Genomic DNA, 17,095 nt, shown 5'->3' with positions numbered 1-17,095 from the left:
CCAGTTGCGGCGAGTGGGGACCACCCTTCATCGCGGTGCGCGGGCCTCTCACTGTCGCGGCCTCTCTTGTTGCGGAGCACAGGCTCCAGACGCGCAGGCTCAGCAATTGTGGCTCACGGGCCCAGTTGCTCCGTGGCATGTGGGATCTTCCCAGACCGGGGCTCGAACTCGTGTCCCCTGCATTGGCAGGCAGATTCTCAACCACTGCACCACCAGGGAAGCCCCAGGACTTTTTACTTAAAGCTGATTAGCAGTTTGAAATGCACACTTGCTAGCACGGTGAAAACCAAGGTCCTGAATGCCTAGATTTCTATGACTTTCTAGTTTAAGCACCTGCTTCAACATTAGTGGCCGTGGCTAAGATTTTCTTATAGAGGATTTGTATTTTCAAAACATTCTGGAATCCTTTGACTGCTGGATCTACCCTTCACAGATGACAAAACAGAACAGGGGTGGGAGTTAAGTAACTTGCTCAAGGCAATTTGCTACCAACATTAAGATTAACAACAACAACAACAAACCCAGTAAGCAAAAAACAAAACAAAAACAAAAAACCCCCCTACAAAAACAGTACTATTATCCTTCTTTTGTAACAGGCTGGGGGAAACAGCAGCATTCCCCTTTATTTTCAAGGGGTTAGTTTACAGAACAGTCTACTATTGCACTAAAGCTTTCTGACTTACAGTATCAGTTGAACATGGTGAGCTTTGGGGAGGGAAAAGAACTCTCAGTTCCAAAATCCAGACTGGTTTTGGGAGAAGTGAAATGATGCAAAGAAAAGTAATATTAAGTTGCCAATGAATTGCCATTGAGAGATACTGCTCCTTAGACTTGGAAAGGGTGAAGAGAGAATAGGAGAGCCCAAACACTGTGGAAGCAAAAAGCTCCACTCTGGCATATGCTGCAACTGTCTTTTGGGGATGGACTAGGGAGGAGGAGAATGTACAAGGAATCTAATCCTGACACTTTACTACAATGAAAGAAATAACCCCAGAGCTTCCCATTGGAATCAAAAGCAATTTAAAAACTCCACCTGGTATGTAAACCAATTCAAATGATTGTGCTAATTTATTTCCCCTAGTTGAACTACCTATAAAGTAGAATTACATATTTGTAACTATATAAGCCTAAAATTTTAGACATGAAATTTATTTTTATTTTTTTAGCTGTATCAAAGCAAGAAAATACCTTATGACATAGATTTCTCCCAACAGTGAGTATTTACTTCCTTTTAGGAAAATGCCCCTTCTGTTGATATTTTATATTTGGGTTTTAATGTAATTTGGATTGGATATAGAGTTTATCCTTTACCCCTCTACCCTTTTTTTTTTGGCCGCACCTCACGGCATACAGGATCTTAGTTCCCCAACCAGGAACCGAACCCGCACCCCCTGCAGTGGAAGCTCGGAGTCTTAAACGCTGGACCGCCAGAGAAATCCCTACTGCTCATATTTTAAATAATTTCTGCTTTCTTTTAAATGAGAAATATCTGATCTTTTAAAAAATATGTAAGTAGGACAGTTAAATGTAATTTATTTAGTACCTTTCATGTAAGGAGGAAAAGTTCATGTGAAAGATTTAATATTTAAATTTTAGATACTCTTAAACCTTCCAATCCTTAGTGTCCCTAGTCTTTCAGAGCCTCTTAAAAAAATATAGTAAGTCCCCTACATACAAACCTTCAAGTTGCCAACTTTCAAAGATGTGAACGTGTTTGCTTGTCCAATCACGCAAGTTAGTTCACGTGTCTGGCAAACGTTGTGCATCCCCTACCAGTGGTTGTGCTTTTGTGTACTTTACTGTATAGTACTGTATAAAGTACAGTAGTACAGTATCTTTATTTCAAGCCCTGGATGTCCAGAAGCAAGTGTAAAAGTAGCAGTGATGTAGCTGGTACTGCTAAGAAGAGCCAAGCAATAACGATGGAAACAAAAGTGAAAATAATTGAGAGAGTGGAGCGACAAGAGGAAGAAGTAACTGAAGAACCAAAGAGATTCACAACCCAGGAAATGGCAAGGGAACTTCCTTTATTTGACGAGGCACTGTTAGTTTTTGAGGCACAGGACCCGAACATAGAATGGTACACAAAGGTTGCAGCAGCCTTCAGAATGTTCAGAATGCAATCCAGTGCTACCGTGTTACCTATGATGAGAAAAAAAAGAGCTACTACCCAGACATCACTGGATTGTTTTTTCAAGAGGGTAGATAGAATTGTATCTAGCAAGGAACCAGAACCTGTGCCATCAACGTCAGGCATTTGAGTGAAATTGCAGTTTGCCCTCTGTCTCCTGTTGCTGACGATCCTTCAGCTCTCCCATCTCCCACCTCCTCTCCCTCCTCCAGTCGGTAACTGTTCTTGCCTGTTCACTCAATGCCAGCCCCTGTATGCCAGCTGCTGTACTGTACTACTGTACTTTTCAAGGTACTGTACTGTAAGATTAAAAATGTTTTCTTAAAAAAAAAAACTCCACCTGTATTTACTTATACACAGAGGTTTTCAATTTGGTATGGTTAAAACTGACCAATGATTTTTTTTTTCTGGTTATCTTGGAAACCTGCTGGCTATTTTCATAAGATTTGACAATGCTTTAAAACATGCAGCAAAGAATATATTTTAAGTGTGCTTTTTATCAGCGTTTATTTATCCTGTGCAGAATAGTGATGGGGGAACTTTTCTTTCACACACTAACACTTAGTATAATTAGAGAACATGCCCTTAAATTGAGAACATTCTACTAGGTTCCTTTCTCAACTGTGGTGTACCACTCCAACACTACCCACTTCAAGTCATTTACTTGCACTTTATAACATGTCTGAAAGATCTAGTGAGGTTGGATTTTTCCAATTCAAAATGAGCTATAAGTAAATTTGGGAACCTCCCAGTAAAATTTTTAGATAAAGACACATTTTGTCATTGATGCTTTCCCACTTTCTGGTACCACTTCTCTAACTGACTCTGCTACAACTAAAAAAAAAGTTCTTGTAAGGTTATTAATTTTATTGAAGTATTCTGGACTTAACTGACATAATATGTGATTATTATGAATCACATTATTATGTGATTATAAACTGAATCTTGGTTTCATATCCATGGTAGACGTTATATAAAGTACTCATTTAATGAACAAAGAAAAAAATCCTGGCTATATGGTTTTTAAGAACAGTAGAATTTTCCCAAAAACTCAATAGTAGGTTTTAACTATATAGCTTCATAAGCCGAACAGAACCTCAAAATAAATCTAAACAGACCCAGGAAGTGAGGTCTGAAATTCCTTTGATCATTTTAAAGGGCTTCTTTAAAAATAGAAAATAAAGATAATTGGTCGTATGATTATGTTCTACTAGATTAGGTAGCTTTGACTTTAATGCATCATTGAGCAAACAATGAGATGTCTTTTATATTAAATAGCAGGTTGTAAGGTTTCACAGCAAAATAGTTTTTCCATATGCTGGAGAGCAGTTACAACTGGAACCATCTAGAGCCTCCTGACCCCTCTGGGGAGGACTGGGAGCACTGTTCTCTAATGGGCTCTGAATTCATAGAAGTTTGGCCTGGAAGGCCTTGAGTACAGCACTTATTCAGCAACCCCTCAATGTGGGTCTAGAAAGTTCTCCTTAGACTTAGGCAGAGAAACAAGAATATCCCTGTAAAGACCACCTCAAGAGGTCCTGGCCTGTGGTTATACTAAAGGCCAGATTTCAGGGAGGTAAAGGTAGAACTGGCATAGAACTCTGCAAGCTCGTTGTGCTCCAATCTCTAAATCTGGCTGTGTCTTTTCTACATAATTCTTTCTCCTGTTGCCCCAAATGAAATTTCATTCATATTTCTGTAGTACATGTTACACACTGTACTAACTCTGAGGAATGGTTCTGCCATTCATTCAAGTCAAACACCAACTTTTCTAGGGACAGAGACATACTAATATTGGTATACATAAAGCAAAGCCTTATCTGCCCTCCCCTTTTTACCCTAACGTCTATTTGATAATAAAGCAATAGTGACAGACCCCTTCAGGACTAAAAAGGAATCTTTTGTCTGGGTCTCAAATCTATTCACGTTGGCTTAAGGAGGAAACTGCTCTCCTGGCTACCTGGCTTACCAGCTTAGTTAACTGTCTCTCTGAGCTCTGCCCGATTTTTCCTATCATCTCTCTCTGATCTTTACTCTTTGGCTATTTCCTCAGTCCCTCAATCAACTCCTTCTGTGATTTTCTATGTTTTGAAGCCAGAATTTCACTAAAAAGTCCTCTCATGATCTTTATAATTTTACTATCTTAACCCAGGAATTCACAATATAAATTATCATGTTAAGGAAATTCTCATATTCTGACCTGATTTTTAATCTATTGAGTCCAAGAAGCTCAGCCAACCAGAAACTAGAGATGGGGACAGAGAGTCAAAATCATTCTTGACATTTCAAAGAGAACACAGACTAAAGAAATGCTATTGGTTTAGTGGAGGTCTAGCCATTCCTTATACTTTTTCTAGAGACACCCTTGAGTTCTTGGCAAATTGCCTTGGCTACACAGATGAAGAAACCACAACCCAGTCCTGCTAGGAGATAAAATGCCCATACACCCGAACTCATGACCTTGCTTTATCCCAATCACGACATTAATCAATTCTAGGCAAGCAAACTGTCTAGGTTTTTAGCCTGGGATCCATGGATGGGCTTCAGGCTGCCAACTCCCCCTTATATGCAAATTGTTACATATATGTAATTTTTCTGGAAGATAAGCACAGCTCTGATGGGGCTCTAAACTCCAAATAGTCGGGACCACTACACCAGACTCACATGACCCAAATAATAACCTCATAAGAATGTAAATGCCACAGGATAGATATGGACCTTTGTCTTGTTCACTGATGTATCCTAAGTGGCCAGCACAGGTCCAGGGACACAGTAGATGCTCAACCTTGAGTTGACAGGGATGCATGATTTCTGGTTATGGCTTACTCTGTATACCTTGGAAAAGAAGAATAAGTATAGGCTATTTTCAGGACCTCTTTTATGGGGCACAAGATTTCCCTCATGGCCAAAGTCATCCGAGATAGGTGGTGGCTGCATTACCATCCAAATAGCAGATTTCACAACAATTTTGGCTAGCCTTGCTAGATAATCTAAAAGAGTGGTTCTAAATCTGGGCTCTCTCAAGTTTAGCTGAGAAAGCTTTTCCAAAATGCAGATACCATCCCATTTTCCACCTGCCCCTTACTCTCAACCCCTCCCCATTCTGATTAAGTAGGTCTAGGTTAGGGACCCGGTTACGAATATTTTGAAAAAGCTCCCTAGGTGACTCCCTAGCTAGCTCCCCAGCTTTTATTCCTTCCCACTCCATGAGGAGGACTGATCTGAGACAATCTAAGCAGGATCTGAAAAAGCAAACACAAGCACATGGAGTTTACCAGGCTCTTGATAAAGTGACTCAAGGAACACAGGGAACAAATGAGTTAGATAGTCTTGTACAGAAATAAAACAAATAAGGCCAAGGAAGTAGAAAATCTGCTTTTAATACCAACTCCATCTGTCAGCTACAGACAATCATTCAGATGGATCCACAAGGGTTTAGGAGAGCATGACAAAGAGCCTGTCTGAGGAAGAGAGACTGTACTTTTACAATGGGTTTGTCCAAATTGGCAAGGTGCTCTCATTCCAAACATGCCCAGTGCTCAGCTAATCCCCTCCCTGTGAAGTCAGAAAAGAATGTGCAGAATTCTGAACCCTCTACTCCCCAAATAGGAGGGGTTCCTTCTCCTGAATGCAAGGGTTGAAACTAATCCCATCAACTCTCCACTCCTAATTACAAACTAGAGAAATGAGGTGCCTCTCAACATAGGTTCTCTCCTTTTTAAATTTATTTTTGAGTTTTATTTTTTATACGGCAGGGTTCCTATTATCTATTTTATACATATTAGTGTATATATGTCAATCCTAATCTCCCAATTCATCCCCCCTACCCCCCCCCCCCGCCCCCGTGCGCTCCTTCTTTTTTTTTTTTTTTTAATTTTATTTTTATTTATTTATTTATTTATTTTTGGCTGTGCTGGGTCTTTGGTTCGTGCGAGGGCTTTCTCCAGTTGCGGCAAGTGGGGGCCACTCTTCATCGCGGTGCGGGGACCGCTCTTCATCGCGGTGCGCGGGCCTTTCACTATCGCGGCCCCTCCCGTCGCGGGGCACAGGCTCCAGAAGCGCAGGCTCAGCAGCCGTGGCTCACGGGCCCAGCCGCTCCGCGGCATGTGGGATCCTCCCAGACCAGGGCTCGAACCCGTGTCTCCTGCATTAGCAGGCAGATTCTCAACCACTGCGCCACCAGGGAAGCCCCCGTGCGCTCCTTCTTAACCTTCCTGATTTGTAAACATTCTTTACTCCACCCAATTAAAAACCAAGCCTTTTCCAACCTCAATTAATTCTCAACTGGCAAATAAGAACAGAAACCACCACCAGAGTAATGCTTCCCTCTGGGAAGTCCCGGGGAAGGGGTGCCATAGGGTCAGTCCATCCAGTGTGCGTTTTCCTTGGACTGACACTGAGAACACCATGTTCTCCACCAGCTTGGTCTCTTCTCTGTTACAAACCTGAAGTAAACAGATTCTACAGCAGCTACAAGCCTGTTACCAAGGCCACTGTATTGATCAGTATAATTAACATTCACAATTCATCTAGTCCAGCATGACAAGCCAGCTGGGCTATTCTCTATAAGAGCTGAAAACTGGGAATCTTCATGTCTTGCTTGCAAAGAAGTCTGGTGCTCTGGACACTAAAAACTCAAGTACTGAATTAGAGGCTGGATGCCACCTGGCCACCCACAGGAAACTGAATTAGTTACCGGAACAACTGAACACATTTGCCATTTCTACAAAGCACAGACTTCTACTTCCAAAGCAGCAAAATTCTGGAGGTCCCCCATTCCCCTGAATCCTGCCTAGGTTACATACTGTGGGGAAACAACCTACACAGAATTCTCAGTGCCAACCAGAGCCCAAGCTCCTGATTAGGGCAAGCACTGGCCCAGTTCCCTGAAGACTGTGACTCTGAAGAAGGTGTGTTTCAAAGACAAGGGCACATATAGCTTTTGAGCACTGAGCTCAGCCTTTGGTGCAGAAGAGGCAGCCAGGGTTGCAGAATGAGAAGAATCAGAAGTTTGCTCAGCACTGCCAGGCAGAGCTGTTGTTTATTACTTTTAGGATTCCAACACAGATTCCAAAATGAAACTGTTCAACTCATCACTGGCCCCCAAATCTCAAACACCCTAAGAGTAAGCTTAAATCAAGAGTAAACCAGGATACCAGTTTCAACTGTGGGCAGTGTCCCTAATGCTAAGGGTTTAAAACTTGGTGGGAAATTCAAATTACCCTTCCCATTATGTCATAAGGACACCTTTAAGCTTCTGGCCTACTGCCTTGTGGTTCTCATGCTACTGGGCTAAGATTCTCAAATCTTAGCCCAAAGATTCTCTTACCTATTTCTGGCATTATAAAGGGATCTACAAAGCTGTTAGAAATTCTCATCAATTTCTCACCTGCAGTTCTTGGTACTCCGTTATCACTCACGTGGGAGGGGGTCTAAGTTAGAAAAACAACACTGGCCAGCTGAAGGGGAAAGTGAGCCAAAGTCACCATGTGAGTCCAACTCACTTCCTCCTAGGGACAAGCATCTCAAAATACTTTACTCAGTAAACAATTATTGTATTATGTACCAGGCCCTACATACTAAACATATGTATGGGATATGATCCTTGTCCTTAATACTGTTGGTCTAGAGAAATCAAATGAAAAGTAAGATTCAGATATCACCGTCAGTCTTGAAAACAGTCTGAGAAGTACTACATTGAAATCAAACCTATTTCTGAGAGACACAGAGGAGCAAATTATTTTGTTTAGTTTTGATACTCAGTCTAGTGAGTCCCCTATTCTAAACACTGCTATGGAATCAACTCTGGAGATTTAGGGGTACCAACAGTTCCTATGAGAGCAATGGGGCTGAGATAGTACAAAAACTCCCAAAAGTTGCTGAAACGCTGGTTTCAGTGTGCATAAGCTCCTCAGCTGAACCCTCAAGGCATTGATAATGAGTCTCCTGGGAAGCTGAGGAGCATCCCAAAGAGGGGGGTGAAAAGAACATCAACAGCCTCAGCTTTGTTCCAAGGACAAGCTGCAAGCTGGCAAGTTCATCTCAGCTGTTTCTTGATCTGTAAGGGAGAGAGATACTATGGCTTAGAGGCCTGGCCTTCTAAATCAGGGCTTTTAAAGCCAGGATCCAGAGATGAGTTTCAGGGAGTCCCACAAATCCTCTGAAAGTATAAGTTTTTGTGCTCCTGAATTTTGCCGAGGAAAGAACAGTGATTTTTATAAGATTTTTAAAAAGGGATCTGTGACTCAAAAGATTAGGAACCACTGTTCTGGAGTCTCTAATCCAGTGACTATCTCAGGAGCATTCCCTCACACTGGCAAAAGAGAAACCTATTTATCTACCTTTCACACAGATTTGTCTACTTATTGACCTCCCTTCTGAAGTTAGCAACAGAGGCGGGGTGGGGGGTGAACTTTGAGAATTCAAAGAGAATAGCTCTTTTCTACATCTCCAAAATAAAGCTAACTGTCATGAGAGCCCAAAAAGGTTTTCCTTAAAGCCTTTGAGTAAGGATACAATGTGGGGTGGTCAAAGAGGGCAGAGCAGAATCTGTCCTACTGACTTTCCTGACAGGTCTCCTTTTTGATTTCAGGATCCTAAAACCATAATTGGAATAGGTCATAGCCCAGAAACTTTGACTTGCAGTCAAGCCAGTCCTGGGGTAAAGGGAAAAAGTAATTCCCATTATAATACCCATGGAAATCTGTCCTTCAAAGGTTCACCTTAATACAATTAATAAGTACTAGAAGAGTAGGAGCCATTTATTAAAAACAGAACTTCCAAACTCCTGACATTGCTCAAAACACAGTGGTATGAACAGCTTCATTCAGGAGGCCAAAATGAATGGAACAGGGTTACACTCATCTGCTCCAGGCCTTCAGCCCCTTCATTCTGCTACTCACCAGTTCACCATCCAGCTCACAGAGCTGCGCACACTGCAGATCAGCACATTAGCATTTTCCTTGGCACCTTGAGCACATAGGCGCAGTGGGATTCCACTGATGCCACTGTACACACACAGGCTCAGGAAAAGAGACAAAAATACATAAACAACAGGGCTTGCTCTAGCTGGGCAGCTCTTCAGATTGTAAAGAACTAAACCTGAGGCAGGTCCAAGATGAACACCATGGAACAGTGGGCAGTCCCAAACCCCTCCCGTTTAAGCCTCACTGCTAGCACACAACTAAGTACAGGGTGTCCATTTTAAAAGAACTGAACTGGTTTGGGCTGGTAAAGGAGAACACTTTAAGCCCATTAAGCCCTAGAAGTTAAGTACAGAGGCACATTAGCTGAGGCACTGGGGCTTTCAAGACAAGAAAGCAGGAACATGCTTTGCTGTCCTAGATTTGTGGTTCTGTCAAAGTGCTTTCCCAATCTCTCCCCAGCATTCCAAATAATACCTTTCACCAGTAGTTCATTACACTGTTTTATTCTGTGTCCTGTTTGGGTAGTAAATGATTAAGCCCCACTGTATATTGCTAAGCAGTACCAATCATTATATACATTCTGAGATTAAGGCACCTGCCTGTATCCTTTAGAAAAACTGAACAGAGACAGGAACAAAAATGAAACCAGTATGAGTGTTAACAAAGGCAAAGGGTGCTCCACCCTAGATCTGTAATTGCTATGGAGCAAAGGCCACACATTTCTGCAAGAGAAAATCAGTTCCACGTAATTAAGAGCAGGCTGTTTAGAGCAGAGAGAAACAGTACCTGAGTGGGTGTGAGGGAGTTGGAGTACACAGGGCTGGGATCTGAAGGTGACTATATACAAACATAAGGTCACAGCTCAGATGAGCCTTTGGAATTGTTTCATGTGATTCAAAGATTCTAGTTTGGAAAGACTCCCAAACTATTGCAGGTTGAGGAAATAAACTCCTGGACTCAGGCCAATGTCCGACAAACGCCCACATTCTATGGGTACACTGTGCATTATGGGGAATGAGGTGGGGGAGTGGTCAGGTAGAACATATCTCATTTCTATCATAAGCTCTAAACTCTCCCACTGTCTATGTACTTCCTGGAAATCAACAAGTAGTCTAGTGTTCAACAGGAGTAAGCTCTACATAAAATAACATTTTTGTCAGGGAAATTTCCTGTTGAAAAGATATTCCAATAGAAACATCTTTGTTTTGGCTCTTTGAGAATATTTTGAAATTCCATATAAAGCAGGGTACTTTTCAGAGTGTAAGAAGGCACTCATTGACTAGCATGCTGGGATAACAGGCATAAACCTGAATTGTACCAGGTAAACCAGGACATATGGTCACTCTAGTTATAAAGGAGTAAGTACACTAATTAGTATTTACTAAATGCTAGTCTCTTCAACAATCTTGTAGGACTATCATTATTCCTCATTTCACAGGTAAAAAAATGGAGGCTCAAACAGGTTAAGTCACCCAGCTTGTCCAAAGGTCACACAACTTTGAGATGGTAGAGGCTGAAGGTAAACCTCACTCCACAAATCAAGTGCTTAACTTACATCATACTACTACTCCTCCTCACAGTTTTAAGAATAAAAAAGGGGAAGTTAAAGAGGTCTCAGGTAACAGCCAAACAACAGTGGGATAGCAAGAGAACTACGTGAATGAGTCAAAGGGAAATACAGAATCAGAATAGAATTCACAATTCGATGTGAATTTTTAACTACTTACCACATGCAAGACACCGATAGTGCTGACAAGAACTGGAAGGAAAATTTGTGGTAAGAATCTGTCTTTAACTTTGGATTCTCGGATTTCAGGAAAAACTCTGGTCTATGCAAATGTACTGTTCTTCATACATGAGGGGGATGCGTCTGAGCCACCACAAGGGGATGTATTCTGAATTACTACACCCAGTATAAGGTTGGCCCTTCTTTATAAAATTTTAATATTCAAATTTCCAAACTTGAGAAACAGATAGGTATAAATGATTCTCCTTTATTGGCCAGTTCCTTTAAATAACAGCCCCAAGAGAGCATTAAGGTGCTTATTTACGGATTATAACTACTTGAGGTGACAGAGTAGACTTTTAGGAGTCACAGGCAACTAAAGATCTACATGATTCTATGTATCAAAATATCTTTTATAAACTACTTTACAAGAATATTATATTGGGTAACACACACTGGATCCAAATGATACCCTCCTGATGAAACAAAAGGTACACATTTATAATCTTGCCAGCAAGGTATCTAGACAATGAACAGATTTCTGTTACAAGTTAAAAATCTAAAGGAATTTACAACAAAGTAATATGGAAACTGTGCCTAATGAACTAAACAGAATCAAATAAGAAAAAGAGAGGTAATCAATATCTGGGGAGAAATCTAAAAGAGATAGGATCTTCTTACACCTCTGACTCCTGTTCAAAGACTGGCACTAAAACAGCAGTCATTCTAAAGAGAAGTAAGAGATACTAATGATGTGGAGAAGATAGGAAATGTCAACCTATCAAATCACTTCTCAGTGAATCTAAGAAGTACAGGTGTAAATTCTATAAAACTGCACCAAGAATTAGCCATAACATAATCCTGATAAGAAGAGGACCATCCTAAACATCTAAGCATTACCACTAGGTCTCTACCTGGTATGCTTCCTAAGTCTCAGCTGACCCTTCTGATGAATTACTGCTATAATATGCTTTATTCAAATATATCCTACAAAGAATATCCTACAACCAAAATTGTTCTGTTGTGTTCTTTTTCTCCTTTCCCCTATTGTGCTGGTGGTAAAGGTCTGACTGTACAGATCCTAGGTCAAATGCCTAATGTATCACTCTAGAAAGTCACCCCAAATGTTCAAAAGTACAGATGCTCTGACAGACCTTCCAGAGAAACATGCCCATCTTACGAGGTTTCATCAACAAGCTTGGGTTTACTCTATGAAAAAAAAAAACTTGACACAATGTCAATTTCCAAAAGCCCAAGGACAAATATCACAGCTGTAACACAAAGTAGCAGAAAAAGAGGGATAAATACCCAGTTATGATGGGGAACTAGCTGACTTGTTTGGTTTGACTGATAACTGCCAACATTAAACAAGGATTGTCTTCAGTTGTGGTACAATGTACACCGCCCTTACAACTCAAGGACTCCTTTTCTCTCCCAAATCTTCCTGGCAATTCCATCTGAAAGTGATTGATTCCAATCACCAGTGACAGTCATGAACAAGCCTTAACAGGAGAATCAATACTATAGCTATTAATACTGTCCTGTGAAAATTTCCTTTAGAACTTACTATCAGCAGAAGTTGTCTCCCTGAGGAATTGGTGTGTATTATTTCCCATGTCTGCTAATGAGACTATAATTCTGATTCCTTTTATCCTCTGGCTCCTAGGAAGCTTAGAGTTGCATGTGATGATCAGCCTTGTCCACTGTCTTAGCCCTCAGGGTTAACAATGTTTTTTTCCTTTTTTCTATAGTTTGGACTTCCAACCTATATTGTGTGTGTCCTGTGTTATAAGCCATCTCAAATGCTCATTAAAGACAGGGAGTGTAAGTATGCTAATGGACTTCTTTTTAAAAACCACTTTTGCTATCTTAGCTCCCAACACACACCTATCTGCACTTGTTCCAAACAAAAAGCACTTATTTGGCAGATAAGGAAACTGAGGCACAGAAGCTCACTTGCTCAAGGTGGTACCATTTAGTTGGCTTTTTGACACTCAGATCAAGCTCTGAATCAAACCAAAACAAGTCCTATTATTACACAGTACTGTGGTAGATCCCAGGGCATACAAAAAGGAGTAAGTTGTGATCATAGTTGAAGAATCTTGCTATCTATGCTTTTAATTGAACGACATCTAGTATATCCCAAAATGAATAAAACTTCACTAGTTACAATGGAATCTGATCTGACTGAAGACCATCAAGGTCACCCTGAAGTAACCTATAGCCTCCGACTGGCACCAGAAATGTCCTCATTTCCTGAGGGGCCTCAGGGCTTGGAATGATCCAAGGATTACTTGGTCTAGATCCACGCTGGAATCCTCACAGGCAAAGGACAGCACTATTTGAAGAGGCCTTTTCTCACACCATTCAATACATGCCAAGATAAAATTTTTTCCTCTTACTTTGCTCATGCTTTCTCACATTATCAACACATGGCAGAAGTACAAAAGTGACTTAAGTCATTATGTCCGATTCAGCTGAAGTTATGAAAAAACAGATTACTTAGGACTTGCAATGTGACCTTGACTAGTCCTTGATCAACTCATTAACTAGATAAATGCCTTTCATCATCACTAGGGGAAGGGTAATTAGTCATCATAAAGCACTTTAATACAAAGTGCTGTGTAAATACTAAACAACAAAGCTCAGAAAGAGCAAGATTAATATGAAACACAGGGGTACATTTACCAGCAAATGGAAACTTACAACAGGGTCTTCCCACATTCCTGGCAGAGACCACTCCTTTCAGCTAATGGAATATGAGTCTCTAAAATCATTAGCCCTTGGCCTGACAATAGTTCACATTAGCAACATTTCTCCTTGTAAGAAAAGAAGAAAATTTATTCCTGGTAGGCAGCCATAAAGACATCTCAATTACTAGTTAGCCAGATGGACAATTACTATTTGAGTACCTACTATATGCTAGGTACAGAGCTAGGCACGACGGATACAATGGTGAACACAAGTCTCTGCCTTTATGGAGTCTACAATCTACAACACAAACTTTGTCTTATTAATAGTGGCACCTGCAGAAACAAAGCCTTACTAAAATAAAGGCAAGTAAGAAAAAAGATGCCTAATCCCTGAAAAACTAGACAAACGATAGGCTAATGGGGAGAGGAAGAGTTCAGGGAATTAGGTTACCAGGGATTTCCCATTCTTTCCCCTAACTCATCACAGGTACTATCCATATTTCATTAGCTTATAAAGACTGTGACTTTGTCTCCACATAGTGCAGATTACAAAGGTTTACTGCTCCAACAAAGCAGTCAGCTGAACTGAGAGCACTAAAAATAAGGTCAGACTTCTTAGAATCAAGGGATCTTCTACAAAGTTTTTTTAGGCATTCTATTGGTAAGACCTAAATTTTGTGGGAAGACAGAGCTAAAGCACACAATGGTGACCTGTCTTTTCAACCCTGCATTTGATTTCTGGACTGGTAGGTTAATTTCCTTAAAAGAAAAAAAAAAAGCATCTCTCCCACTTACGACAGCTTACCTAGTTCAGCCTGAAGAACTGTAACTATTCCTGCAAACCTTGCTTTGTGCAGTTTATACAAGCAGTGCATCCCATCAAACACTGCAGGAAGAGATACCCTTGAAACTCTCTTTATATAGGAGGGAAATATTTATCCAGGTTCTTAACTGGTTTCAGAAAGGTCACCTCTCTGCAAAGGTTCTCTGGTCTACTGTTAACTGGGTACCAGTTATGTAGAAAATCAAGATGTGTTTGGCAGCAAATGCTCAGAAAGCACTAGAGATCCCAATTCCACCACTCAGAGAGCTGGTGAGATTAAAACCTCCAAAGGCTGCCACTTAATCTTCCATAATAAGAGAATTAGAAGGATGTCCTTTGAGCTCAACCCACAGCACAACAGACTAAACCTGTTCTGCCTCAATAAGTGCAGTAAAGAATGAGCAATCGTTCCTTACCACCCACCCCTCCAACCCACCCAAGCTCCTTTCTCAAGGGATGCCTAAGTGATCTATTCACATGACTCTACGATCAACCTGTATCCATGACAGTATCTGCTGTCACCAACCTCCAAAGGTTAATTTCTTAAATATGTCGAAACTAGACGACCACAAAAGATAAAAATCACAGTTTTCTTTTCAATTTCATGCTGCCCTCATCGTTTTCACCTGCATAAAAGAGCTAGCTCCACGCATTTTTTTCATCTTGCCTCCAAGATCGCACGCAGTTGTTGGATAAGCCGGCCACTGCTCCCAAAGAAGCACTATCAGATTTTCACACTCACCTGAGAGGAGATTTCCCGTACACCCTCATCCCGAGACTGGTCACTGGGGTCACTTCGTTCACCCCCTCCCACTCCCGTCTTCGAGGCCCTTCATCCAGGAAAAGTCAGCCACAAATTTAAGGCCCGGCCCTGTCGGGTTTCGAAAAGATCCCGGAGGACTTGGGCCGAGGGACAAAGGAAAGTGAGGTCAGGGTCTGCCTTTCCAGCTCGGGATAGGCCTGGGGCCGCTCACCCTCCACCCCTCACACCACCTCCGTCGTCCCGGGTCCCTCAAACCTCGCCCCTGAAGTCCCGAACTAGCTGGACCCGGGCCCGGGGCTCGCTCGCGCCCCTTCCGCGAGGCCCCGGCCCGGACCCCCGCCGCCACCCAGAGCCCCCCGCACCTTCTTGGGCGCCTTGGTGACGGTGGCCATGAAGGAGTACTTCTCGGCGTCCTCAATCTCCTTGGCCTGCTTCAGCTCCTCCCCGACACCGGGCAGCGGCATCGCGTCAGGCATCGACATCCCCTGGCCGGCCTGGCCCGCGGCTGACCCGCCGCCCCCGCCTCTTTCCCTTACGGGCGCCCGCCCGCCTACCCGCGCGGCACCCTCCGACTCGCGCTCGCCCACCCTCCCGCCGGGGCCCCGCGCCGAGCCGCGTCCGGTGCTGAGGTGCTGGGGCCGGCGCCTCGTCCGCTCGGCGGTCCAAGACAGCCGGACAGCGACGGCAGCGACAGGAGCACCCGAAGCAAGCAACGCGGAGCTCCGACCGGCCCGCGCCACCACCTCCGCCGCACGCAAACACGCACGCAAAGTAAGGGTAGAGGGCGGTGACGCCACGTCGAGTACTGGCAGCTCCCGGCGGGCAGGGGAGAGGCGGGGAGAAACGGCGCTCTGTCATGACGTCACCACTCTGGACTGGGCCGCCGAAGCCACCCCTTTTTCCTAGCTCGCTCGTGAAGAAGCTCCAGGGGTGAGCCGGGCCCTTTGTACCGCCAGGTGGCGCCATTAGCCTTGTGAGCGGCGCGTGGTTCCTGCAAGGTTGCCGCGGAACTGGAGGGCCTTTGGCCTGCGGGGTTCCAGGGACGGCCTCAGAAGGGCGTAGGGATGCTTGTGAGCAGACCAAAGCCCCACACGACACAGCCTACAGCCAGTCCTAGGAAGCTTCCGGGGCCCAAGATAGCCCACTCACTCACTGCCCCCTCCCCAGACCCTTTGAAACAGAAGCCCCTTCCCAAGAGGCAGCGTTTGCCTCTTTGACACCGTAAGGGTGGGCAGAACAGACCCAGAGCAGTGTGGTTTCTGCACAACTCTTAGTGACCTCCTCCACCACCGTCTCCGCTGGGCCTTGCTTGTTTACAGGACCTTCGTGCCGCAGAGCTGATGGGATAGGGCTAATGATGGGTCAGAGGGTGGAGAAGGAGGGGTGGGGGAGGGGAAGAGAAGTCGTCTTGTCCCCCCCACCACCTCCCTCTCCGGATCAAGCATTATACTCTGACAGCTTCCAGGGCCGCACCAGGGTATTCATGGACTATTCACGTGCTATTACTGGGCCCTACTATGTGCTACCCCTGTGCTAAGGCCCTGGGTAGTACAGATGTGTGTAATACATTTTATGTTTCGTTAAGCTTTAGTCCAGCTGGCAAGGCAATGTCAGCTAAGGTTGCTTGTCATTTGACGTTCAAATGACATTGGCTCAAATTCCCACGTCCTGTGGAAAGTCCAATGCTCCCCCCCTTCCCTGATTTCTGTGAATTACCGGGGAGACTTAGATCTTTCAAGGTTACCTCTGGCTCTAGTTTTCTGCCTCATCTGAAGCTTTAGTCACTCTTCTGGTCTTGTGGCTGTTTCTTTAGTTCCTGCTGTCAATTCAAATATGGAAAACAGTCCCTTCTCCTTTCAACCCGCACCCCTATTCCAAAACAACCACAAAAATAATGCCGTAACATGTAGCAGAACTTCTAATGAAGGTTTGTGGGCCACAGGGGAGAGGTTACATCACACCACAAACAATTTGAAGTCACATTTCTGAAATGTTCTGAAAAGTTATTTTGGCTATCTCGTCACCCGGGACTT

The 17,095-nt window shown here is 43.3% G+C and overlaps 1 protein-coding gene across 2 annotated transcripts in view; it reads right to left on the bottom strand.

Moving 5' to 3' along the window:
- The window catches only part of AHCYL1 (adenosylhomocysteinase like 1), a 40,266-nt gene extending 24,427 nt beyond the window's left edge, over window positions 1-15,839 (bottom strand). Inside the window, exon 1 of one of the 2 annotated variants that reach the window (XM_057547181.1) lies at window positions 15,425-15,839. In XM_057547181.1, the coding sequence (XP_057403164.1) occupies window positions 15,425-15,544 (120 nt within the window). In that variant the 5' untranslated portion in view covers window positions 15,545-15,839. The remainder of the gene's footprint in view (window positions 1-15,424) is intronic. The other variant, XM_007169446.3, reaches the window with a different exon arrangement.
- Between the last annotated feature and the right edge of the window lie 1,256 nt (window positions 15,840-17,095).

The sequence above is a fragment of the Balaenoptera acutorostrata genome, chromosome 1 (genome assembly GCF_949987535.1).
Source record: "Balaenoptera acutorostrata chromosome 1, mBalAcu1.1, whole genome shotgun sequence".
Taxonomy (NCBI): Eukaryota; Metazoa; Chordata; class Mammalia; order Artiodactyla; family Balaenopteridae; genus Balaenoptera; species Balaenoptera acutorostrata.
This window is presented reverse-complemented; position numbering and strand designations above follow the sequence as displayed.